The sequence below is a fragment of the Quercus lobata genome, chromosome 1 (assembly GCF_001633185.2).
Source record: "Quercus lobata isolate SW786 chromosome 1, ValleyOak3.0 Primary Assembly, whole genome shotgun sequence".
Taxonomy (NCBI): domain Eukaryota; kingdom Viridiplantae; phylum Streptophyta; class Magnoliopsida; order Fagales; family Fagaceae; genus Quercus; species Quercus lobata.
Window position 1 is genome coordinate 17,114,442 of NC_044904.1, and position 26,195 is coordinate 17,140,636.

The window sequence follows — 26,195 nt, forward strand, 5'->3', positions numbered from 1 at the left end:
TTAAAAAGTAATAAAAATGAATAAACAACTCACACATTACTAAACCAAAAAAACGAAAAAAGAAGCTAATGGATTACAACAAAAGAAACCCATCTTTAACTACTACTTTCTTTAATGAAAAGACCAAAAAGAAAAAGAAAAATAACAAAAGCTCCCATAAAAATTAAAAAGAAAAGAAAAAACAGAAGCTCGTTGGGTTTCCACACTTTTACCTGCCCTTGGAAGAGAAAAAAAAAAAAAAAAAAGAATAAGAAAAAGAAGAAGGAACTGAGGTCATTTTAAAATTTTAAAGATAGGAAAAGCAAAAGAGAGCATAAATATTAAAATAATACCACTGGGCGCGTGAACATCATCACCAACACCTAAAAAAAAATGAAAAATAAAATTTTATACTCATTAATGTATTAATTTATTTATATACTAGCACTAATTTAAACTTTTGAGCATACATTTTAGACGACAATTATAAAATAACTTTATTTAACATACATAGTATTACAAATGTTCCTTTGAGATACTACAGATGGCAATAGGTTCAATAAATTTGTTCATAAAAGAAAAAAAAAGTTCAACATATTTAAAGGACACATATTAAATTTTAATATCTCAATTTTATCAATTATATTATTTTTTGAAATTGTTAGAAATTATTACATTCCAATTTAGTCTTTGTTGCTAGATCGGACAGTACACCCTTACATGGGAGGTACCAATTGGATTTAAAGTACTACACTCATAATAGTTTCACAACAAAGTATATATAGTAAATTATTACTGATTATAATTTGAATTTGTTATAAAAATTTAGTAAAAATGTTGTGAACATAACATTTTTCATATATACTATTAATAAATGAGATTTTCAAAGTACAATACATAAGGAAGAGTTATTTGTTTCTCAAAAAAAAATAAGGAAGAGTTATTTTATTTTATTATTATTTTAAAGCAAAGCATTAGAAAAAATTAAGGATCCTAATTTTGATTGGATAGAGATTGTAGCACAAATTAAGGGTCTTTAACCCCAAAAAAAAAAAAAAGGAACAGTAAAACGGCGTCGTTAAATTCGTCGCCGCCTGTGACAACCCTATTGCTAAGTAGTGCGTGTGCGTATATGTAATAAAGAGAGAGAAAGAAAAAAGAAAACACATTGAAATTGTAAATCTCATCATCTCTCCTGTTTCCTATTACCAAACCCGCCTCTCTCTCTCTCTCTCTCTCTCATTCTCTTTCACTTTCTCTCTCTAACCCAAACCCTAACAAAGACTTTTGGTCTTCTTCTTCTTCTTCTTCACAATCCGATGCTCTGATCCCCTCAAATCTCACACCGTGGATCCGATTCGCTAGGTCAGTTTTCCATTCAATTAATTTATTGAATTTTTAAAAAAATTTTATATATAGCTTTTTGGTTTTGGATTCTGAAAATCGTATTATTCTCTGGAAAATTTTGGGGATCTTGTTTTATTTCTCTTTACTTTTTTCTTTTCTTGCTGAAAATATTTTTGTTTTTTTTACTATTTTTATTTACCCTTTAGTTTGGATGCCGAGAAAATCGAAGACCAAAAAAGAAAGGGTCAAAGGATTTGGAATATTAATTTGTCTAATTAAGTCGAGCATTGTATGTCAGGTTCAAACAGTTTGCTATGTGTTTGGGGGTTCAGGTAAAAGAAATCATATAAATCCTTGGATTTCTTTGATTTTCCCACATTTTCCTGGCAGCCAAACGGTGGGTTTGTGTGGGAAAATGGTGGAAGAGGTTTCTGGAGTTACATCCCGTGCTAGATTGAATTGGGGTTTGTTTGAAAACTTATTGTTGACTTTTTTTTTGATGTCTCTAGGTTTGTGGACTTGTTGGGTTAGGTGTAATAAATGGTATAAAATATATATGATGTAGCTGTAAACATGTTGCTAAGAGTTTTTTTTTAGCTTGTTTGTGTTCTACATTTTGGGTATGGCTTTGATTTTGCATGTAAAAAGTAATTCTGTTGTTTATGTTTTCGGATGATTTTTATTTAGAAACGATGTGGAGGTCAAACTAGATTTAGTTTTCTTGCTATTGCAGAGTACGAGACAAATTTTGGCCGGGTTGGGTGTCTGAAGTGTTATGAATTTGAAATTTTGCCAATGATGTTTATGAAACTTTTAGAAAGTTAGGAATTAGGAACCATTTGTTACAGCTTTAGATATTTCAAGGAGTAAAATCTATAAAATCTTCAAGAAAAAGAAAAGAAAATGATATACGTGTAATCTACTAATCCGAATTGGGATTTTTTGTTACCTGAAGGAGCTTTAAGAGGCCGTGGTTTTAGTAAGAAAGATGTTAGCTTGCAGTTTTGCAATTCTACTTGTTGAGCTGGACCAGACAAAACGGGGAAAAAGTGTCATGAACAATTTGTGCATGTGCTCAAGTATCTTTGAATGAGGAATTGGTTAAAATTTGATTTTGTTTGTTATTGATGTTGTTGGCTAGTTATAAACTTTTTTTACACGATTGATTTGATGTGGATTGTTTCACTTGGGAATGCACTGTTATTCTTCTCTTTCCTCCTCATCTCTTTATTGTAAAGGTTAATTGTTTTCTTGTTTGTCTTCAAGTTGATGATTGTGTGCCTGTAAAAATTTACAGATTAATGCCTTTTGGAATTACAAGAGCATATTAAATGGATGATGATTGTACAAATGGATAAAATGTCTGCCCCTCCATCAAGGGAGCGTGCCCAACGTCTTTATGAGAAGGTATCTACTTTTCCTGTTGTTTTGGGACTTGACTTATTATCTGTCTTAACTTCAACTAATTTATGCTCTTAAAATTTTTAATAGAATTTTCACTTCCAGGTCTGTGTGTGTGTGTGTGTGATTTATGTCTTCTTTAAAATCACACTTGTCCTTTATACAGAATATTGAACTGGAGAATAAGCGTCGGAGGTCTGCCCAGGCACGAATCCCATCAGATCCCAATGCATGGCAACAGATTCGTGAGAATTATGAGTCAATAATTCTTGAGGATCATGGTTTCTCTGAGCAGCACAACATTGAATATGCTCTATGGCAGCTACATTACAAGCGAATTGAGGAACTGAGAGGACACTTTAGTTCTGCTCTAGCTTCTGCAGGCTCAAACACATCTCAGGGTGTGAAAGGCCCTGCACGGCCAGACCGAATTACAAAAATAAGATTGCAGTTTAAAACCTTTCTTTCAGAAGCAACTGGGTTTTACCATGAACTCATTTTGAAAATCAGAGACAAATATGGGCTTCCTCTGGGTTATTTCTCTGAGGAGTCAGAGAATCGAATTGTTATGGAGAAAGATGGGAAGAAATCTGCTGAAATGAAGAAAGGTCTGATATCTTGTCATCGTTGTCTGATATACTTGGGTGACCTTGCACGTTACAAAGGATTATATGGGGAGGGTGACTCCAAAAGTAGGGAGTTTGCAGCAGCTTCAAGTTATTACTTGCAAGCTGCATCTCTTTGGCCATCAAGTGGAAATCCCCATCATCAGGTTTTGCCCTTTACTACCATTTTATCATTGATCCAATCTATTCTTTTATATACAGCGGATTTGTTTTTCTGTTTTGTGTTTTGAATGTTGATCTTTTGGTGTGACAAATTCTCTGGTTGTTATCTCAGCTTGCTATATTGGCTTCCTATTCGGGGGATGAGCTGGCGGCTGTTTATCGATATTTCCGGAGTTTGGCAGTGGATAGTCCATTTTCAACTGCAAGGGATAACTTGATTGTTGCATTTGAGAAGGTGTGATGCTTGTACTTATTGGTCTAGAATATATATATTATTTCCCTGAGAATGTGGCCTTTTTTTCTCAAAATGTTTCATGGTATATATAAGGGTTTATCATATTTTTCTTAATGAAAGCTTTCTTTCTAACTGCAACTCATTATGTTGCGGTTCAAGATCATCCATGTATTTTTTGTTTAGATGACTCATTAAATCATCTAAAACATGTGACTAAAAGTACAAGGGGATGCTCATGTGAGTCGCCGCATAGTAATTTAGAAGAACTTTCTTCCAAAATGATTCTGGAGGAAAATTCTGTCCTTTTTTAGTCTTATATGTGTAGAATTGTCTATTGTGTCAATATGCATTTTTACTCATTCTTTAGTTTTTTAGATGAGGTACTGATTTGTTATGTGAAATGCTTCCCTGGTTATAAATCCTAAAAGTTGACCGATTAGTATAGAGATAGGAAGTAAGGAAAGTAAGGCTATTTTCATTTTCTGTTTAGAAGTTATTGAAATGTAGGCAACTTAAAACCAGTTAGATAATTAATAACATGATTGTTGGTTTGGAATCCAATTCACTGTCTTCATTTGAAAGAAATAGACATAGTAAAACATTTTATTTTGGGATAATATTATTACATAAGATATAACTCAAATAAACTAAACTAGGCCTTAGTACCACGTAATTGGGGTTGATTACATGGATCCTTTTACCCCACATAAGATCCATGTTCTTAGGATCTGCCGCTAATGTATGACACATGCAGGGTTATCATGACTTGAAAACTGAACACATATGTATTTTGGCATGGAAACCACATGAAATGATCTTTCAGCTGCAATGATACTAATTTCTCAATAAAATAGTCAATTTTTTTTTAATAATCAAAATAAATCTGGAGAATGTGCTTCTTTGAAGTACTAATTAGTTGTTGACTCTTACATGATCAAAGTTTATTCACAGTTTGACATCTTTTGGATCTCCACACATGGAATGAATAGATTAGAAGAATAGTAATGACTGCTTAGAGATTGGCCTTTATTGGGTTTGGTCATGCCAATTGGTGGTTAAACAAATTGTTTGATGAAATTGTTGAAGTTTAGAGTAGTGAACTCTCAAGCAAACCTGTATGTTTGGTTATGTTGTTGCAAACTAAAGGCTACTTTCTGTGTGATGCCTGTGTCTTGACCATAGGGTCATCATCTCTGATCCCATAAGAAAGTTTGTTTTAATGTTTGACTATGCTTTTTATTATTATTATTCTTGCCAGAATCGTCAGAGTTACTCTCAACTACCTGAGGATGTTAAAGCTTCTGTCGTTAAGGGGTCACCTGTGCGGGTGACTGGCAAAGGAAGAGGGAAAGGGGATGCAAAACTTGCATCAAAAGATATCAACTCAGAAAGTAGCCAGGTTAAGGAGAGAGCATCTGCTGTGCCTGAGACGTATAAATCCTTTTGCATCCGATTTGTTCGTCTAAATGGCATTCTTTTCACACGTACAAGGTATCAAGTGGAATCTTTACTAATTGGATTTTATAATTTACCACGCTTTTTGGACTGACTGTTTCTCATCTTCTATGGATAATGACATTAATTCTGACTTTGTAATTTCCTATTTTTAGCCTGGAGACATTTGCGGAAGTTCTTTCTTTGGTTAGCAGTGGTTTATGTGAGCTTCTGTCTTCTGGGCCCGAAGAAGATCTGAATTTTGGTGCGGATGCTCGTGAGAATGGACTTCTCATTGTTAGACTTATTGCCATCCTTGTATTTACAGTTTACAATGTAAGAAAAGAGGCTGAAGGTCAGACTTACGCGGAAATTGTACAGCGTGCTGTTCTACTCCAAAATGCATTTACTGCAGTTTTTGAGTTGATGGGACGCATATTGGAGAGATGTGTGCAGCTACGTGAACCTTCTTCAAGTTGCCTCTTACCTGGCATTCTGGTGTTTGTAGAATGGTTGGCATGTTGCCCGGATATTGCAGCAGGCAGTGATGCAGATGAAAAACAGGCAACGATTAGATCAAAATTTTGGAACCATTGCATTTCTTTCTTAAACAAGCTCTTGTCCAATGGGCCAATGTCCATAGATGATGATGAAGATGAGAGTTGCTTTAATAACATGAGCAGGTATGAAGAAGATGAAACAGAAAATAGGCTTGCTTTGTGGGAGGACCTTGAGTTAAGAGGTTTCTTGCCACTAATTCCAGCTCAAACCATTTTGGATTTTTCAAGGAAGCATTCCTTTGGAGGAGATGGTAACAAGGAAAAAATGGCTCGTATTAAAAGGATTCTAGCTGCAGGGAAGGCTCTAGCAAATGTGGTTAAGGTTGATCAAGAAACAATACATTTTGATTCGAAAGTGAAGAAATTTGTTATTGGTGTTGTGCCTCAAGTCTCGGATGATTTTATGCTTCCAACCACTTATTCAGGCATCCCTAATACAAACAGTATCATGATTGAAAAACAAATGGAGACATCAAAGAATTTGGGTGTCCTGCAGCCAAATCCTGAGCTACTTATGGAAGAGGAAGAGGAGGATGAAGTTATTGTTTTTAAACCAACAGTGGCTGAGAGGCGGACTGATGTGGTTGGTTTAAAATGGGATCAGTATGGGGGCCTGGAGCCTGGTCAAAATGCTTCTGTGGGTGATCTGAATTTTCTTGGTAATTCTGTTTCAGCTCCTCTAGGTAATCTTCAGCAGCAGATTGCTCTTGATGTGGGTTCACAAGTGCCTACATCCTTTGGTAATATGGTCCCCCAGCATTTTCAATCAGCTCAGTCTCATGCTTTGAAGTGGCCACTGGAAGGCGAAGCTCTTCTTGCTAATGGTTTCAAAGGTCTAAGCTTTGTGGAGAATGGCCATATAATGAAATCCGAGCAACAAGATTTTGGCATGTCCACTCCTGCGTTTTCAGCTTCCATCCAGCAAGCTATCGGTCCTAATACTTCTGGTATGTCTTACAGTCTTGCAAAAGTCCCAGAAGCTGTGATACCATCTAAGATTGATGCTTTTGCATCTTCTGGAGCCATGTCTGACAATTTGGCTGTAAAGACATCATCAGCATTGCCAGTAGGTTTGAGAAAAAGTCCAGTTAGTCGGCCTGTTAGACACATTGGGCCTCCACCTGGTTTCAGCCCTGTTCCTTCTAAACACGTGAATGAACCCATTTCTGGTTCAGATTTGGTGAATGAGAGTCCATTGATGGATGATTATAGCTGGTTGGATGGATATCAGTTGCCAGCATCAGCTAAAGGCTCTATGTCAAATAGTTCGGTCAATTACCCATCTTATTCAAACCCCCAGCCCATCAGTATCAGCAATGGCATGAATGGGACTGTCAGTTTTCCATTTCCTGGAAAACAAGTTCCAGCCATGCCATTCTCAGTAGAAAATCAAAAAGGCTGGCAAGAATACCAGATGCTTGAGCAGCTAAATCTACACCATGAACAGCAGTTGCAGTTGCAGCAGCAGCAGCAGCAGCAGCATCAACTTGTTAATGGAAATCAGCACTTTACTCCACTGCCTGAACAATATAAAGGACAGTCCGTTTGGACAGGTCGTTACTTCGTGTGATGTCGGTACGAGAGTATAGGTGGTAAGATCAATTTATTTATTCTTTTAAGTCATGGTTGGTAAATATTTGTTATTCTTATTATTATTAGGAGAAACTGGTTCTGATCTGACATTCTGACATTCCTCAGGTCCTCAAGAATGATTCTGGTGAATGTACTGCATCCTTTTGCTACCAAATTTGAACTCCAACTTTGCAGCCTTGTCAATGATGAATTTTTGTTGGAGCTTGGGTGGCATTGGCTTTGTTGCAGGCACTTGCTATTACACAAGTGAGTATTTATATATTTAAGTATTTTTCACATATGCCATTGTGTTTGGTTTTCTCATTCCTTCCTTCAATATGTCTGGGTATTTGTGGTGCATGTTTCCTACTAGTTGTGGTTTTCCATTATTTGGATTGAATCCCCAATATCAATGAGTACGAACCCCTTTCTGGTTCAGAATATATATATATATATATATATATAAGGACAAAGGTTTCCTCCAACTTTGGGGAATATCCTCCAACCCATATCATTGCAGTTTATAAGACCTTTAATGTGTATTGATTCACTTAAACAAAGTCACATGACATTAGTACAGAGATAATCTTTTGAGTTGCCATGTAGTGGGTTGGAGGAACTTTTTGGAGGAAAACTGCATCCAATACGTACGCTCACACATATTATTTGAACAAATGCTTTATTATATTTTCTTACTTGGAAATTAGACATTGCAATGGTTTTGGTTAGAGTTGGGTCATTTTGTCTGATTCTAAATTATCTGTTCTGAGTCTAGTGGTTGTGGAAATATGTAACTGATTTAGAATACTTAAAAAAAGTCTGAACTAATAAATTTTATTTTGTTCAGTAGTATATCCGAGCCTAAATTGAACCAAAACTTCCTTGTTGGGTTGGATTTGGGTTTCCACAAATTGGTTGTGTAATGTTTCACCCCAACTTGAATGCTTTCTTTTCTTAGGTGGTACTACTGGGTGGGTCAAAATTTGCTTGCCCATGAGCGAGCAGTTTTGTTGAGATCAGTGTGTTACATTTTGATGTATTGGTGGACTTGTAAGGCATAGTTACATAGGCTATCTTTTAGCTCTTTCCAATTGACTTGCTAAATGTATAAAAGATGTATTAATTTGCAAAGAAACTGGCTAGGGATAGAATGAAAGATTGTTTTGGTCTCTCTCTCTCTCTTTGGTTTAGAACCATATCCATCTGATAACTTTCATGGATGGCTCTCTCGCTCTCTCTCTGCTTGTCAGCCACATCTGTGACTGTATATTGCAGTAACCTGTGATGTGTTTCTACCCCACAATCAAAGTCAACAGTAAGGAAAATTTTTGAGTAGTGTCAATTGAATTTATTTATGAGGATGTGGAGCTTGACCACTTCCATCTTATCCATATACATCATGCACACAAACAGACTGATAAACGGTTCCATGCAATGTACATGCATAGTTTATTGTTTGTTTGGGGCCAGAATCAGAATTCGTGGCTTTCTTTTTCTAATTTTCTTTGTTTGGGAGTGAAGTGTGGTATTAATTGTATATTGATTGCCTTAATTTTTAACAGATTTCGTCAAGCTCTCCAGCCCGGAGGAAGAGAAATATGGAAACATCTAATATGATGCGAAGTTCATATGAAGTAAATGCCTTGTCTGGTTACTTGGGATGGATAGAAAGTGTTAATAAGATCTTCTGTTGGCGTTGGGACTTATGTCTCAGTCATCTAACTGGTGGAATAAAGATGTGCTCCTCATTATACTTAACTATTATGACAGTCTAGCTGTCAAAAATCACTGTAACGGTCTTTCAGCTAGCTGCTGATAATAAATAATGCTACTCCGATCTCTTCACTTGTGAAGCTTTGGAGAGCTCCAGTGGTTGCTGGTTATGATCTTTGTTTTGGTATCAGCAAGTTGGATAGTGCAATCTGGTAATGACGACAAGAAGAGTTATTTGGGTGAGTGCCGGTGTGATGTCTATGGTCGTTGTTTAAAGATCTTTTATGTTATATTTATCATCTACTGGGTTTGAGTATATGATAGGGTCATAATTCAATAACACTTTGGTGTTGAAGTCGGGATTGTCTCGAACTTTTTTTTATTATGAAAATAATCTGTGGAATATACCTCCCATGTTAAAGTGATTATATCTCATGGTATATTGGCTTTTCGTTGCTTTGATTTCTTACTAATTGTTTGGCAAGTTTGGTGTTCGTTTTACTTTTACTTTCCTTTTTCCCCCAGCCATTTTTGATGGGGAGTTGGCCTTGTGGCTTTTATTCTAAGCGTGAGTTCAGCATTCTCAATTTTTGGTAGCTTATTTGCTAAAAAATGAGACAAAAAGAAGTAAGTTGGTACATAATTTATTTTTTTAATTAAAAAAATAGTTTATTTGTTTGTTTGGGGGGGAAAAGGAAGTGAGACAAAAAGTACTGAAAGCGAGCAAAAAAGACAAGTCGTCAAACGGACGCTAAAACTTCTTGGGCCTGGTGCAGTGGTGCCACACACAAACGTATGCGGTCCTTAAACAAGAGTAATTATGCAACATTTTGGGAGTAAGTCCTTAAACAAGAGTAATTATGCAACATTTTGGGTGCAAACGTTGCTTAATTATGAATTTAACTAATTAAATCAATAGTAAGACCTACTGTTTATGTAAGAGGAGGGAGAGGGGGTATTGCTTCAGAGTCTGAGTGATTTTTCCTTTACACAAATGATTTTGCACCTTTGGTGACACACAGATGTACTTGCTTCTTATTTAGATGTACTTGCTTCTAAATAAGAGTAATTATTCAATATATTTTTATTTTGGGTCTAATTATACAATATTCTAGTAGTAAGAGCAAGTGTTGTTTCATTTTACAAAATAGTTATTTTGACTAATTAAATTTATGGCGAGATTCACTATTTATGTGAGAGGAAGTATTGCTTCAAAGTATTAAATAATTTGCCTTTACACAAAAATGATGAGGTAAATTGTTTTCCATAGTTTTGAGCTTGCTTCTCAATGTTGTCCATTTCGCCTATATTTTTATAGTTGAACCTTTTGGTTTCTATTTTCAAAATGGTTTTTTTTTTTTTTTAGTTTGAGAGAGAGAGAGAGAGAGAGAGAGAGAGATAGAGAGAGAGAGAGAATCGTTTTGATGGCATTTAATAGCCAAATCAGCGATGGGGATAAATGGAATGACCATTTTGAAAATATTATTAAACTTATGGGAAAAAATGAAGAGTCCAAAACTTAAGGAATTAAATGAAAATAATCATGAACTTTAAGGTTTACAAGTGTAATTTGGTTAAATTTTTTTTTTTCTAAACATGCATGTTGATAATTAGCAAAGACTTACTAATAAGCAAAAAAAATTACAAGGAGCATATACTTTGATGGGCTTGGTAAGGGATCGGACATTGCTTATGAGGGTGAATTATTCTATTTCAATAATCTCTCTCATTAATTCTATCATCAATATATATACCTAACTCGTGAGATTTAAGAGAGGTGCGTGAGATTTGAACGTAAAATCTTTTTTTAATATAAAGATAATTTGTCCCAAATATTTGAAGCCTTAAAAACAAAGAAGGCGGCGTTTGTTTAACGATAGTAATCGCTTGCAAATGCCAAAGTCTTTCACATTGTTGCAAACTTCCATCTCTAATTATTTTTTACATAATACAAGAGCAAATAGTTTTTTTTCCCCCCTAAACTATAAGAGCAGATAGTTGACTATTATACGAGGAAAGAAATATATAAGTAGTTAAATATTACACATTTGAAGTTGGCACATAGGACTAATATACAAGAAAGAAATATAATTACATTTACATGGCTCAAATCTCAATGTTAATCTTGTAGAAGAGATATATCTACCGACACTAATATATCTCCACTTGAATTTTTATTTTGTGTAGTCGATATATATAGCATCTGTCTTTCGTGGTGTGAATATCACAATTGTGGAACCTATTCCCGTATAAGAAAAGATGTCATATATTCCTGTTACACCAAATACCGCCACCACTTAGACCACTTGGTTATATTTTACCATCAAGTCAAAACTGGTCATTGGCCACTTAGTTGTATTTTACCATCAAGTCAAAACGTGTGGATTTTTAATCATCTCATCCGACATAAAAAGAGTTATTGCCAATAATAACAAAAACAGATATAAAAAGGGAGGAATAAAGCATAGAGGATAGAACATGCCACTCCAAATTAGTAGTATGATATAACACCCAGCAAACCAAAGTATCAAGTTAATTTAATTGATCAAAATCCTTGTTTGAGTTCGGACTCCAACTCGTATGAACATGAAGAAAACATAAGTTTAGAGTAACGTGGAAGATGAAAGCTGGGTCGCAATCAGATTGGCTGCATTTATAAATTGTCGCACTCAGCAATCAGCATGCCTTATGGGGAGCATGTGCCTTTAATTTTCATTGACATTGATGTAGTAATATCTTTTTAACAATTTGCTTATGTCGTTGTTAGTTGTTAGTTGTTTCCAGCTAATCTTCAAGCAAGTGCGTGGCAGCAAAGGACATAATCTACCTTTATTTCAACATCTTCTACCTTGTCTTTGAACTTTAAATTTGTCAACTTCTGTCCGTTAAAAGAGAAGAAGAAAAGAAACGGGATAGAGAGCCTAAGGATTAACATCCGCAATGCAAATTATTTTATCATTTTATTTTACAACTCATCTAATATCTTAGTTTCTATTTTTACATACAATTCATTAAAATAAAAGTAAATTATAAATTATACTCCTAAAGTTTAGTAGTTTTTAGATTTTACATTCTAGAATTTCAGAATATAGAATTTAGCTTTTGAAGTTTAGGGGTTTTTGAATTTTACACTTTGTCGTTTTAGAATTTGGATTTAACCCCGTAAAGTTTGGAAGTGTTTGGATTTTATATCCTCAAATTTTGAAACTTTAGGGTGTAAAATCTAAACACCCTCAAACTTTAAGGAGTAAAATCCAAAAACTCCCAAAATTAAGAGGGTAAAATCTAAATTCTAAAACATTAGGGTGTAAAATCCAAATATCACCAAAATTTCAGGGGGTAAAATCCAAATTCTGAAATTTCAAGGTATAAAATCCAAACACTCCCAAAATTTAGGGGTGTAATTTGTAATTTACTCTTAAAAAAAAAAAAAACTATACTAACAAATAATATAAACAAATCAATTCTCTCTCTTCCCCCTTTTCTGCTCTTCCTCTCTCACTCCATTAAAACATGTGTTTTTATTTTTACAACCCATAAATAGTAGGGTTGTATATATACAACCTTATTTTTCACAGTTGGCAAAATATTTTAGGTATCCATACCCGAGTAAAGCCCTCTTCTAGTGTTTTGGTTGGTAAAATAACCATTGGGGTGACGGGAGAGGGGGGGGGGGGGGGTTTACAACCCCCAATGCTAATATTTAATAGAGTTTAGTCTTTAGAATTAATAGAGTTTTATTTTTGATAATTTAATGCTTGGAAGTGAGAGGGATTTGAACCTCAAATATGCTTCTATTTAGATTAAAAATAGGTGTCAGTTGGGCTGTAAGGCTCTTGACAAAATTAATAGAGTTTATATAATTTATCTTGTTAAAAAAATGGAAAGTGATAAATTAAATTTAAGTGGCTGCATATTCTGTTGTTTGAAAAAATAAATGGTGGAATATGCTTTGCTATTGTTGACAAATAAATGAAATGGTACACAAAATGTTCATAGATAGAGCCTAAATGGAGATTAATTTCAAGTACCCGAAATTGGATTAAGTTGTATTTAATATTTATTCACCTATACAGGCTATACTAGGTATTTATCTCTTAAATCAATATAGGTTGTCAAATAAAAAATATAACTTGTCACTAAGTTAGTATGTGTTGGTTTTCTCAAAAGAAGAAAAGAAAAAAAGAAGTTATTATATGCTGGTACTTGTTATTAATACAGCTGAAAATTGAATTATGGTTCGTATTAAATCTAGTATCAAGTTACTATTTAAAATTTGTTATGAAAATATTGTAAACATATCATTTTTCATAATATTAATCATAAAGAAATACTTTATTATTATTATTATTAATAAATAAAAAGAGAAATAATCATGGAAGGAAGGAGCTCGGCTTCTAAGTTCTAACTAGACAACTAGTTATGGGTTCCAGTTAGCTCAACTGGTAAAATCTCTGATGATTGAATAATAGATTTGAGGTTCAATCCCTAGCTATCATCAGGAGCTAGCGGACATTACAGATTGAAACTCTCCTTAAAAAAAAAAAAAAAAAAAAACCTAGACAACTAGTGAGTAGAGACCATTTTCCGGTTCAATGCAACAATGATAAATTATGTTAGGTGGGATTATCTTCTAACATGACATCTCTGCATTTGTTGTGCTGCCACAATTTAGAATTTAGGCAAAAATAAAATTTTGGTCTTTACATTCTGGAGTCATAGTTAATTTGGTCCCCACGTTTTGATAGCAGTCAATTTGGTCCCTGTTATTTTCAACTTGCAATCAATTAGTCCCTACCGTTAAGTCACTAACGAAAAATGTCTACATGGCAAACAGTTTACATTGTTAGCATGCATAATATTAAAAAATTAAATAAGATGCTGACTTGTTTAAATTTTATGGCCATATTAGCATTTAGATGGCAAAAAAAGCCACATCATTTTTTAAAAATAATTTTTTTTACCAATTTTTTTCTTTTCTTTATTTTTTTTCTTTTATTTTTCTCACAATTTTTTTAAAATTTTATTTTATTTTCTCACATTCTTCACTGTTCTTCTCCGAACTCAGATAAGGCTACCGTCTCTCTCATTAATTGCTTGCACTTGTACTCTTCTTCGTATAGAGATGATTTGGTTGAGAAAGCAATCAAACCTCTACAAAAGTTTCTCCAGCATACCAAGTCAAATTACTCAGTGAACCCAACTCCAAATTTCTCTTCTTTATCTTATAAAATGTGAGTTTGGTGTCTTATCACTTTAGAGTCCATGAGAAAGCTTGGACTTTTTGAGCTAAAAAATTTCAATGCGTTAGCCAATAGTCCAGAAGAGAAAAAACCCATGAGCACAAGAAGCTATCTTTCATGGAGTCCAAGCTTTGTAGCTCCTTTGCCAACAAGGCCAACCCCATTACCATAAATTGCTCAACCCCCACTTCACTCTTTTGTTGGTTACTCTGCTCCTGCCATTGTCACATCCCCCACTTGCCCAAAAAATTTATAGATTTGGGTTCTAATACCCTAGTGCATGGTAGATCCTATCCCACTCCTCTCAAAGCACAAAACCTAAGTGGGTCACAATTTTATGCTGATCTAATAAGTCCACCCTGTGAATCCTATCATCACTAATGCAAAGAAAAAATTGGTAAATAAGAGAAAATTATTTTTAAAAGATGACGTGGCTTTTTTACCATCTCAGTGCTAATGTGGCCATGAAATTTAAATAGGTTAGCATCTTATATAATTTTTTTAATATTAAGCATGCCAACAATACAAATCGTTTGCCACGTAAGCATTTTCCATCAGTGACTTAACGGTAGGGACCAAAATGATTGCAAGTAGAAAATAATAGGGACCAAATTGACTACTATCAAAATGTAGGGATTAAATTGACTATAACCCCAAAATGTAAGGACTAAAATAGTGTTTTCGCCTAGAATTTGTTTCCTTACCAAAAAAAGAGAGTCTATTACTCCTAAAACAGTGCTCTAAAATAATTTGTTAATTAACAAAAAATGTTTCATTTATAATAAGTAATTTTGTGGTAAAAACAAAAACGTCAAGAATGGATTTTGCTAGATAGTAACCAAAGTATGAAACTTAAAAGGTTAAAAGAAAATATATTTGATTTCTCGAAAAAGAAAAGAAAAGAGAGCATATCTGAAAAGGACTTATTACTAGTATTTAGTACAATGAAAATATTTTAAAATATAATTGTTTAAATAATATAAAAATAATTTCTTATTTGAATTTAAAATTTTCAATTGTGGGCCATGTCCAGGATTTGGATACCATTGAAGTTATGGCTGTGAGGTGAGCTATCAATTTAGCAATTGAGAATTTGAGACAAGATTCAAGGAATGTCAATTGTCATCATATATGGAGAGAGTGATTCACTATCAATTGTAACAGCACAGATAGTGAAACAGAAAAATCTGTCATCAATCGGCCCTATTGTTGAAGATCCAAAACATTTTGTTATGCCCTTGGGTGAGTGCATGGGCTTTTGAACATGTGAAGAGGCAAGCAAATAATGCAGCTCACACGGTGGCTTAAGTCGTAATGCTTTGTCCTCCTTTTTATTTATTCATTTTAAAGATAAAGAAGATATTTTAAACTTATGATATCCGTTCTATGATGATAAAAAATAGTTGATCATGTAGATAGACTAATAAAGGACTCATCAATTTGTATTGTTGCTATTATTACTAAGGAAGCTTTGTAATCTATTCTACATACACATTAATGAAATGATACATTTGGTTCTCAAAAGAAAAGAAAAAAAAGAAAAAAGAAATGAACGTCTATACAAATACATACGATTACTCCATTTCAAATTAGATTGATAAATGGCCTTGATAATCTTTCTGTCTCAAATTCTTGAAAAAGAAGAAGAAGAAGAAGCTAGATTTAATCAACACTCTCAATCGGATAATTATCCCAATTCCTAATGAAACTTCCTTATCTTGTCCTTATCAAAAGGAAAAATACCCCTTTAGCAACAAAACAAAAAAAGAAGGAAAAATATCCATAAAATTTTGGAACTAGATTTTGGCAACTTACAAAAACAATGTAGTCATGTACTCATTATGCTTCTTTTTTTTTTTAAGCAAATCATCAAGCTTTCTTTGTCCACACAAAAAAGGGTAAAATTATATTAAATCTATAATGGAATTTTTACTTGTTCGTGGCCTCATATATAATTCCCTTTCAAGTTCATGAACGTTTCATTATCAACACTGCCCATACAATCAGGACAAACAAAAATACAAGAGTACTGTGTATCTTCCTTGTCGCATGTACCATGCCACGTTTCGTATAACAATTTTTTAAGCAAGTAATGCAATAAAATATTTATACTTCTTTTATTTCGGAAAATCTAGTAAAGGTAGTTTATTTGTGTTTTTCTGTTTTTGAATATAAAAAAACAATTGGGAGAAAGGAAAACTATTTCTTGACTTTTATTATTTAACTTAGCGTGGGATAAAGTTATTTTTTATTAAAATTTTCTATAGAACAACTTTATCTTACACCAAGATAAATAAGAAATTCATAAAATAATATTTCAATTCATTTTAAGGTTGCTACTAAATATAGAAAAACGAGATAATTTTTAAAAAATTTCATTTTGAAAAGTGATTCATTTTTCAGAAAAATGTTAATATTTTAACTCTTATGCTCTACTAGACAAATAATATATGCCGACACCTTTTACTCTCTTGGCTTTTATATATTGGCTATTAGTACTTTCTTGGCATTTACACATTATTTTGAGTCTTTTCTCTTTCTTCCCCATATATATAAAAAATATTTTATTATAAGTTTTATTAAATTTAAATGGTAAGAAAATAAAAATATTTATTGTAAAATTACATAGATCATTTAAATCCTTGCTTAGATAGAAGTTTAAATGGATATACATTGAGTAAAAACTTTACTTAGGTGAAAGGTTAAAGAGTGACACATGGTGGTAATTAGAAGATGATAAAGTTGAAGGCTAAATGAAAAAAATTCTCTAAAAATGTGCCATATGACAACACTTCATGTTCTCATAGATGAGGTTTCTATTTATGTAAGGTTTCTTACATGTTTTCTTATTTTTATTTTTATTTTTTTTAACTTTCCTTGTAAAGTAAGTTTATTTTTTTAATTTTTTTTATACACTTATAATTAAAGTAAGTTTAAAATGGAAAGTAATTAATACATGCTATATTACATTTGGTGAACCATAAAATAAAAGGTCTGGTTAACGAGTGTCTTTAAGGCATTTTTTAATGAATTATTTTATTAAAGTTTTGATACCACTTTTATGAGAAATATATAAGCTGTAAAAAAAAAAAAAAAAATCGGTTATTACTTTTTTTAAAAATTTTTTCATAAAAAGTGTAGGGGCACGATTTGGAGCCCAAGCCTAAATGTATGGAATCTTGGTCTAATGAGCTCAATACAATGAATTTGTAGAGTATGCGTCAAAGAGCTAGGTCTTAATGAGTTGGGCAACGGCTAATGTTGAATTAAAAGACAAAACACAAATAAGAAACATTGGTGTTAATGGATTTTTGGTCCGAGGAGGCCAAAGTTCATGTATACTGATCACAGTTGGATATTAAGATAGTTCAGTATGCTACAGTGTTCTCTCTCTATTTTTCACTGCCCCCTCTCATGGGGGTTCTTCCACATTATATAGCTCATTCTGATCATCTAGACCCTATACTTGTTGATCATCTAGATCTCCACTTGAGTACCCATCCCATCAGACACTCCTTTCAACCTTTTGTTAGTTGTGGTAGCCAAGGCAACACTGTTCAGAAGTCTTCTCCACATTAATGCGGCTAGAAAAGTAGCTGCAATGCACTTAATCCAGTGATAGCAGTTTTTCCTTAGATATTTCAAGTTTCCTTTCCTCTCACATATTCATGGGGCGCATTTCAATTGCTAGAGTACGTACTTGGACTGCATTTGTCGTGTCCGAGGAGGAATTCCTTATCGGACCTCCTTCTCTTCATCTCCCATTGATGAGACTTTTGTTAGAAGTCATTTAATAGTTATCTCCTCCTTCTCGGACTTGTTAGTATCCTCGGACAAGGCCCAATGCCTAATACATTATTTTGGGCCCTAGTCCCTGCAAAAAGTTTTTAAAAATATTTATAAGCTAATGCTCTTAGGGCATTTATTAATTTTTTCTTAAAATAAAACATGCAATGAATCTAGGGATGGCAATTTCGGCCCGACCCGCGGGTACCCGGTCCGGCCCGACCCTAATGGGCTGGGTTTTACCCGGTCCGATTAAGGATAGGGTCGGGTATGGATTTTTAAAAAAAAAACCCGAAGCGGGTCCGGGTTTTATTGAAAAAACCAGAAACCCGACCCGAAACCCGGCCCGAAACCCGCCCCGTTTAAAACCCGGTATCCTAAATTACTAAAATGCCCTTTATATATATATATATATATATACCTATAATTCTAACCTAAATCTGAAATCCCCAAATCTGAAATCACTCAGCCTCCCTCACGCAGCTCTCCCTCACTCCCTCACGCAGCACGCAGCTCTCCCTCACGCAGCACGCAGCACGCAGCTCTCCCTCACTCCCTCACGCAGCTCTCTTTTACTCCGTCGCCCATCTCCAGTCACCGGCTCTCCCAGTCTCCCTCACTCCGCAGCTCATCTCCAGGTTTGTGTCACCGGTTCTTTTTTTTTTTTTTTGGTTGTTGTAATGTGGCTGACCGTCGACCCACAGGTCCGGCTCTCCTTCACTCGGCAGCTCATCTCCAGTCACCGGCTCTCCCTCATCCGCAGCTCATCTCCAGGTTTGTGTCACCGGTTCTTTTTTTTTTTTTTTTTTGTTGTTGTAATGTTGTTGAGCTTCGTTGTTTTTGTATTTTTACTTTTAAGTTTATGGGAGTTCAAAATAAATAATAATATGAACTGGGTTTTATTATTATTTTTTTTAATCAGCTTGGAGTTGAATAGGGTTTGGATTTTTTAAAAATGGGTTTTATGTTGGCTAACCGTTTCTTGTCTCTGTTGTTTTCTCTGTACAGATTTGTGTTGGTTAGTGTGGACTGAGGCTACTTGTGGTTTTGGGATTCCAATTAAATCCATTCTTTCTGAACATAAGGTAAGGAAGCTGAATCAAAATTTTGTTTTATTTTGTTCTTTCTGTTTTGATTAATATTGTTATTATCCTAACATTTATATCTAGTTCAGCTTCATTGTTTTCGTATTTTTAATTTTAGGTTTATGGGAGTTCAAAATAAATAATAATATGAACTGGGTTTTTTTTTTTTTAATTTATTAATCAGCTTGGAGTTCAATAGGGTTTGGATTTTTTAAAAATGGGGTTTTGATGATTTGAAATTGTAGACATGTTGTCTAACCGGTTCTTGTCTCCGTTGTTTTCTCTGTACAGATTTGTGTTGGTTAGTGTGGACTGAGGCTGCTTGTGGTTTTGGGATTCCAATTAAATCCATTCTTTCTTCGCATAAGGTAAGGAAGCCGAATCAAATTTTTGTTCTATTTTGTTCTTTCTGTTTTGATTAATATTGTTATTAACATAGAAATGTCAATGCTCTGAATATGCATCCCCACTTGTGTGGGTTTGGATTAATATTTTTTGGTGAACGTTGGTAAAGTATTAGGGCAAAATACTGCCTTAGGTTCCCTTCTCAAATTTTTTCCATCTGCTAGTTACAATTTGATATTTCATTCTTTAATTCATTGTTATTGTAGGTTCTTCAATTATGTCCGGAGATTGTACCCTTCAAACAATTCTTGATGATGGGGAGCCTAATGAAGAGGATGGAAGTTGTGTCACAATTATGGATGATTAGACATTTTGTATTAATTTAGTGGCCTTTTTAATTTCCTAAACTTGTTGGATTAATTTGTTGCTTTGCAATTATTTTAAGCCTTTTTAGCATTTTGTAATTTTTTAGCCTTTTTAATTTGTTGGTTTGTGGAGGATAAGACATTTTGTAATTTCTTACACTTGTAGGATTTGTTTTGTAACTTTTTATTTTTGAATTTCTTGAACTTGTTGGACTTTTGATACTTAGTTCTTGGACTTATTGGATTTATTTTATTGTTATGTTTAGGTGGTGATTTTAGTTATGATTTATTGATTTATAGATGTATTGATGTTTGGTGATTTATTGATTTATAGTTATGATTTATTGGCTGCCCAATGAATGGGCTTGAATGGGCTGCCTAATAATGCCTTGAATGGGCTTGAATTGGATGCCTAATAATGCCTTGAATGGGCTTAAATTGGCTGCCCAATGAATGGGCTTCAATCTGGCAAAAAACAACTAAATGGGCTTAAAAAAAAAAATTAGTTGGGTCAGATTTGGGCCCAGCAGGTTAAACGGGGCCCGCGGGGCCCGGCGGGGCGGGTCTGGGCCCCGAAAAAAAAACCCGATTATTATTCGGGTAGGGTCCGGGTTTAGGGTCTTGGCCCGCGGGTCGGGCCCGGGTATGCAAAAACCCGGCCCGAACCCGACCCGTTGCCATCCCTAAATGAATCTATAGATAAACCCAATTTTATATGAATCCTTTGCTTTTTTCGCACCATTTACAATCCACAATTTCAACACTTTGTCAAATTAGAATTAGACTTGTTTATAAAATTTTTGTAAAACAATAAGACACATGATTTTTTTTATTTAAAAGGAATCGAATAATACTAGGACAATTTGCTACAACTTGTCTAATGATAAATTATGAATAATAAATCTATGGACCTATTATTTTTTTCCAATCACTTATAACTCGTACGTGGCAATTTGTGGTAGAAGTCGTGAACTTTGATACGATTCTATCATTTTTCAAAGAATTTCGATGGTCACCAGTCACCACTAGTTGTCCTTAAAAGGAGCTCACAAGTGCCGCAAGACAAGCTCACGGGCTCTATCTCTCTTTCTTGGATTTAGCCAAGTTCCACACAAACATACACACACAGTACTGTTCTCTCTCTAAAAAAAAATGGGTACCAAAAGAACTACTCCAATGGCTACCAAAATGTTTTGCATTTTCTCACTCATGCTCCTCCACAGCCCAATTCATGCAAGACCCATCAAAACCATTGTTGTCCTTGTGATGGAGAACAGGTCCTTTGATCACATGCTGGGTTGGATGAAGAAACTGAACCCAGAAATCAATGGTGTCACTGGCTCCGAATGGAATGCACTATCTGTCACTGACCCAAACTCCAAGCGATTCTACTTCAACAACCAGTCCCGATACGTGGACCCTGACCCAGGCCACTCTTTCCAAGCCATACGTGAACAAGTGTTTGGGTCTAATGACACCTCAGCTAACCCACCTCCCATGAATGGCTTTGTTCAACAAGCTTTCTCTATGGATAACACTACCACCATGTCTCAAGATGTCATGAATGGCTTTGACCCCGACACCGTTCCTGTCTACAAAGCTCTCGTCTCTGAATTTGCAGTGTTTGACAGGTAATTGATTTTTTTTTTTTTTTTAATGGGACAAAATTAAAAGAAATTCTAAATGTTCACATGCATGGTTTGCTTTCAATTTTCAAATTAAGCTTCTTACTTTTTTATTCATTATTGATCATGATCACCTCCACATAATTAATCACATATATGCATAACCATTTAGCTTCCTCAATTTTATTTTTCGAACTTTTGGACTTCTAGATCCATTTAATTTTCTGAATTAATTGAATTCTAGTGAAATGAATTCTTTCAAATTAGCGGAACAAGTCCACTCAACCTTATTAACTGACCTCGTGTTTGGACTTTGGATAGAGGATTTGGAGCGGAATTTAGGGAGGAACTAGAATTTAAAGATGTCATTTAACAAGTCCTAGATTTGGATAACTATTTGAGGAAATTTCAAGTTTCTGCTTAGGACTTTTATCTAGAATTTAGCATTTATTCACAACAAGAAACTAATTTAATTTTGACATATGCCAAAGAAAAAAAACCTTTTGAGAGAAATTTATTTATTGATTTTTATGAAAAAAAAAAAAAAAAAATTTCTTCCATGTCCCTTTCCATCCAAAAAAATTCTGGTTAAAAAAAAAGAGAGAAAAGAATAATTCCTTATTTTTTTGTCAATGTGACATATATGATAACTTCTTAAGTTCAATTATAACCTAATCTCTTTTCACCGGTCACACTCACATATTAATTTGGACAAAACTTATATACAATATCTTAGGGGTTGTTTTTTAGGTTATTCTCTAAAAATTCTTGTTTTTTAGGTTATTCTCTAAAGATTCTGCCATGTGACTATTTAACTAAAAAAATATACTTCTATTCCATGAGAAAAAAACCACATGACAAAATCTTAATAGGAGAATTTAAGGAACAATACTTAAATACTATGCCTAAGTCTTGCCCTATTAATTTATTCATAAATTATTCCTTAATTATTGTATAAAGTAATATAATAGAAATATTACAAATTTGACCATGTAACCTTAATAAACCAATCACAGCAAAGTACATGAAACATTTGTTTATTATTATCCACATAGATATCAATTATATTCATTATTACATCAATTTGTATGCATCTTAGGTGGTTTGCTTCAATACCCACCTCGACGCAACCGAACAGGCTTTACGTGCATTCAGGAACTTCAGCTGGATTAACAACCAACATCGCCGCAGAACTATCAAAGGGACTCCCGCAAAGAACAACCTTTGAAGACCTTGCCGATGCCGGAATATCCTTCGGCATATACTACCAGTCTCTACCCACAACCCTTTTCTACAAAAACCTAAGGAAGCTCAAGTACGTGGGCAACTTCCATGAATACGACTTGTCGTTTAAGAATGATGCAAAAAAAGGCAAGCTGCCAGGTTATGTTGTGGTGGAACAGCGTTACTTTGACAATAAATTGTCCCCAGCCAATGATGATCATCCATCACATGATGTGTACAATGGTCAAATGTTTGTGAAGGAGGTGTATGAGACACTGAGGGCTAGCCCACAGTGGAATGAAACCCTTTTGGTGATCACGTATGATGAGCATGGTGGGTTCTATGATCATGTGCCTACGCCAGTGAGTGGGGTCCCAAACCCTGATGGGATTGTGGGACCTGAACCTTTTCATTTCAAGTTTGATCGATTGGGGGTTAGGGTCCCTACCATTGTCATCTCTCCTTGGATTAAAAAGGGCACTGGTAAGTAATTAAAGTCTTACCCATTTTTGCTTTGTTTATGCCTAAATCTTTAACGGCAAATCTTGTTGCACACGACTTATCACACGTACATACACTAAGTTACATGTTTTCTTGAATTTTCAAAATACAATTTTAGCTTGTGTGGCACACTCATTGTGTGATAATCATTACCCAATTTTTAATTTTAAAAAATATAATTATACTTTAAAAATTTCAATAAAAACTAATCTAAATGCACCCTTTTTATTAATAAAATGACAGTTAATCCAAATGTACCTTAATCAAGATAAGACTAATCTATTATGAACTTTACAATCACATCCATGTTTTGTGCAAAAGTCATTTTAGTAGAAATAATTAACTTGACACTCTTTTTTTAATAAAAAAAAGACACATTTGGTTTTTGTGTTTTACTAGGAAATGGGAGGAAAGTCATGCCTCTTCTAGATGAAAAATATCTTAATGTTCTTTGTGTATATGATTTGGCACTCTTTGTTTTAGAAGTTTATTTACGTACTTGTTAAGAGTTAATAAAGTACGAATATACTTAAAAAAATTTGAGGCTTTAATAATTGTACACGAACAAATAATATAGTAATATTTATCTTATCAAAAAAAAAATAGTAATATTTATATATATAAAAAAAATAATATAGTAAGATATTTTTAGGCATAAAATGTCTTTTCCCCCATGGATAAAAGTCTCTTTATTTTGTTGTTATATATAATGGTTGTCAACATCACCATCCACAATCATATCTATACCAAAGCATAAGTCTTATCTAAGGTAAGTGAAATATTGGACCACTCACCAATCACCAATATGAAATAAAGAACGCATGCAACTCTCACCAATCACCAATATGAAATAAAGAATGTATGCAATTCTCTAACAATATATCGTCCTTTACTTTACAACCCTTTTAATTACGCATCTCCAAGTAATAATTTCTGATTGCAACAGGTTTTAAGAATCACTTTTGGGGTTTCAATCTGAATATTTTGGGTGTAATTAAGTTGATACTTTGAGTTGTTATATACTATTTGTCTTGTATTATTTGTTTTTTATTCTTGTTTGTAATAGTTTATGTGAAACACAATTTTTAATTCACATACTATATATATAATCCATGGTCCTCTGACAAAAATCATGTATCTTTTCCAATTTGTATTACTTCAACATATTATATAATTATATATTTGTACTATAGTTTGAAGCATTAGATTGATCAATTTCATGATGAACCTCACTTTCTTGGCACTATCTTTAAGATCTTCTGGTTACCATTATGTCTTGCTTTCAGCTAGGCCCCAAGTCATATATTGAAGCTTCCATTTTCACACTGCTTTTTAAGAATAGTATAAATGGCAGACATTGGAATAATGGGAACCTCACCCATTACTTTTTCGTTCTTATCTGTTTTGTCCAAAAGCATGGTGGGAAACCCTAGTCATTATTATAATACTGATATTTTTGGTTTATAGTTTATAACTTGTGATGGTGGTAATGATACAGTTGTCCATGGGCCCAATGGTTCACCATTTCCAACATCAGAATATGAACACTCATCCATTCCAGCAACAGTGAAGAAGCTTTTCAACTTGTCCTCACCCTTTCTAACCAAGAGGGTTGAATGGGCTGGCTCCTTTGAAGGACTTGTCCAAACAAGAAAAGAACCCAGAACTGACTGCCCAGGTTAGTCATTCTAAGAGCACCTCAGCACATGTAAACTTTTGTAAATTTAAATGGTTGCTATAGTATATATAATTACTATTATACATATAAATCTATTTTTAATACTTTTTTACTTATATATAGATAAAAATGATTTGAGGCAAAAATAAAAAATTGATAAAAAAAATTTTAGTGAAATTTAGTGTAAAATAGATAATATAAAGTAAATATTTTTGAAAAGCAATTATATATAAAAAAATCAAGTTCTTATGTTAAAATAGACATGAATTTTTGTATGAGCTAATGTGAATGCTAAATAAACCAATTAGAGAAACATTGTGCTGCATAGTGAAAAAAACCCACAATTGTAAATGCTAGTGAGTAGTGACGCGATATTTTTCACATTTTGTTTTTTAAAAATTGCTGACATAACATATTGTAAAATTTTAATTAGAGTAACATCACATTTACCTGACAATCTAGCGCTGTTAGTACTTTTATTATGTACCAATTACGATAGGTCATGTCGATAGTCGTGAAAATTATTGTTTCCTTAGACTTATTGTTGTAAATTTCTTGACCTATCGTGGTCTCTTTGAATTAATCACAATATTTTCTCCTGCTATTTCAATAGTTAAACTTCCTACTCCAGTGAAGATTAGGAGTACTGAGGCTAATGAAGAGGCCAAGGTGACTGAATTCCAGCAAGAGCTATTGCAGCTAGCGGCTGTCCTAAAAGGAGAAAATGTCTTCACAAGTTTCCCAGACAAAATAGGGAAGGGAATGAATGTTAGGCAAGGGAAGGAGTATGTAGATGATGCTGTAAAACGCTTCTTTGAGGCTGGGCTTTACGCCAAGAAAATGGGAGTTGATGGAGAACAAATTGTCCAAATGAGGCCGTCTCTCACTACAAGGCCATCAAAATCTCCAAGCAAAAATCCATAAAGAGGATGATGCTAAATGAAAAAAAGTGATAGAAATATTTGTTGAGAAAACTGGTAGTGTATCACTAGGTACATATGTACAAAACTACTACTAGTTCTTTGTATCTATTCAAATTGAAAGAAAGGTGAAAAAAATGATAAGGTAAAAGATAGATTACTGAATAAAACTATTTATTCTTTACAAGGCATGGTTCAGTGGTGCTAAGTTGTTAAACGATTGATTGTGTGCATAGACCTTACAAAGATTAGCACTTCTAATTTTTTTATGAGGTGAATTAGTAATTGTCTACTTGAGCCAACACATTTGGGCAAGGGGCAATAATGAGTTATAGCTATAGGTACTGGTCCTTAAGCCCAATTTGCATTTTTATCTAGATCCTATTACTTACAT

At 33.9% G+C, this 26,195-nt stretch overlaps 2 protein-coding genes across 3 annotated transcripts; both read left to right on the forward strand.

Annotated features, from left to right (window-relative positions):
• The first annotated feature begins 1,130 nt into the window (after positions 1-1,130).
• Positions 1,131-9,484, forward strand: LOC115981465 (protein SMG7). Of its 2 annotated transcripts, XM_031103616.1 has the most exons (8): positions 1,131-1,344; positions 2,624-2,733; positions 2,894-3,499; positions 3,628-3,750; positions 5,009-5,241; positions 5,361-7,336; positions 7,443-7,583; positions 8,879-9,484. In XM_031103616.1, exons 2-6 carry the CDS (start codon positions 2,662-2,664, stop codon positions 7,312-7,314), a joined length of 2,988 nt encoding a protein of 995 aa, XP_030959476.1. In that variant the 5' UTR covers positions 1,131-1,344; positions 2,624-2,661; the 3' UTR covers positions 7,315-7,336; positions 7,443-7,583; positions 8,879-9,484. The 2 variants fall into 2 exon arrangements, with proteins under 2 accessions (XP_030959476.1, XP_030959484.1); XM_031103624.1 differs by lacking the exon at positions 1,131-1,344 and having other exon boundaries at positions 2,641-2,733; positions 2,833-3,499.
• Positions 9,485-20,864: 11,380 nt separating this feature from the next.
• LOC115981469 (non-specific phospholipase C2) lies at positions 20,865-25,988 on the forward strand. Its single transcript, XM_031103637.1, has 4 exons — positions 20,865-21,484; positions 22,578-23,185; positions 24,702-24,881; positions 25,495-25,988. Exons 1-4 carry the CDS (start codon positions 21,006-21,008, stop codon positions 25,803-25,805), a joined length of 1,578 nt encoding a protein of 525 aa, XP_030959497.1. The 5' UTR covers positions 20,865-21,005; the 3' UTR covers positions 25,806-25,988.
• Positions 25,989-26,195: the final 207 nt, after the last annotated feature.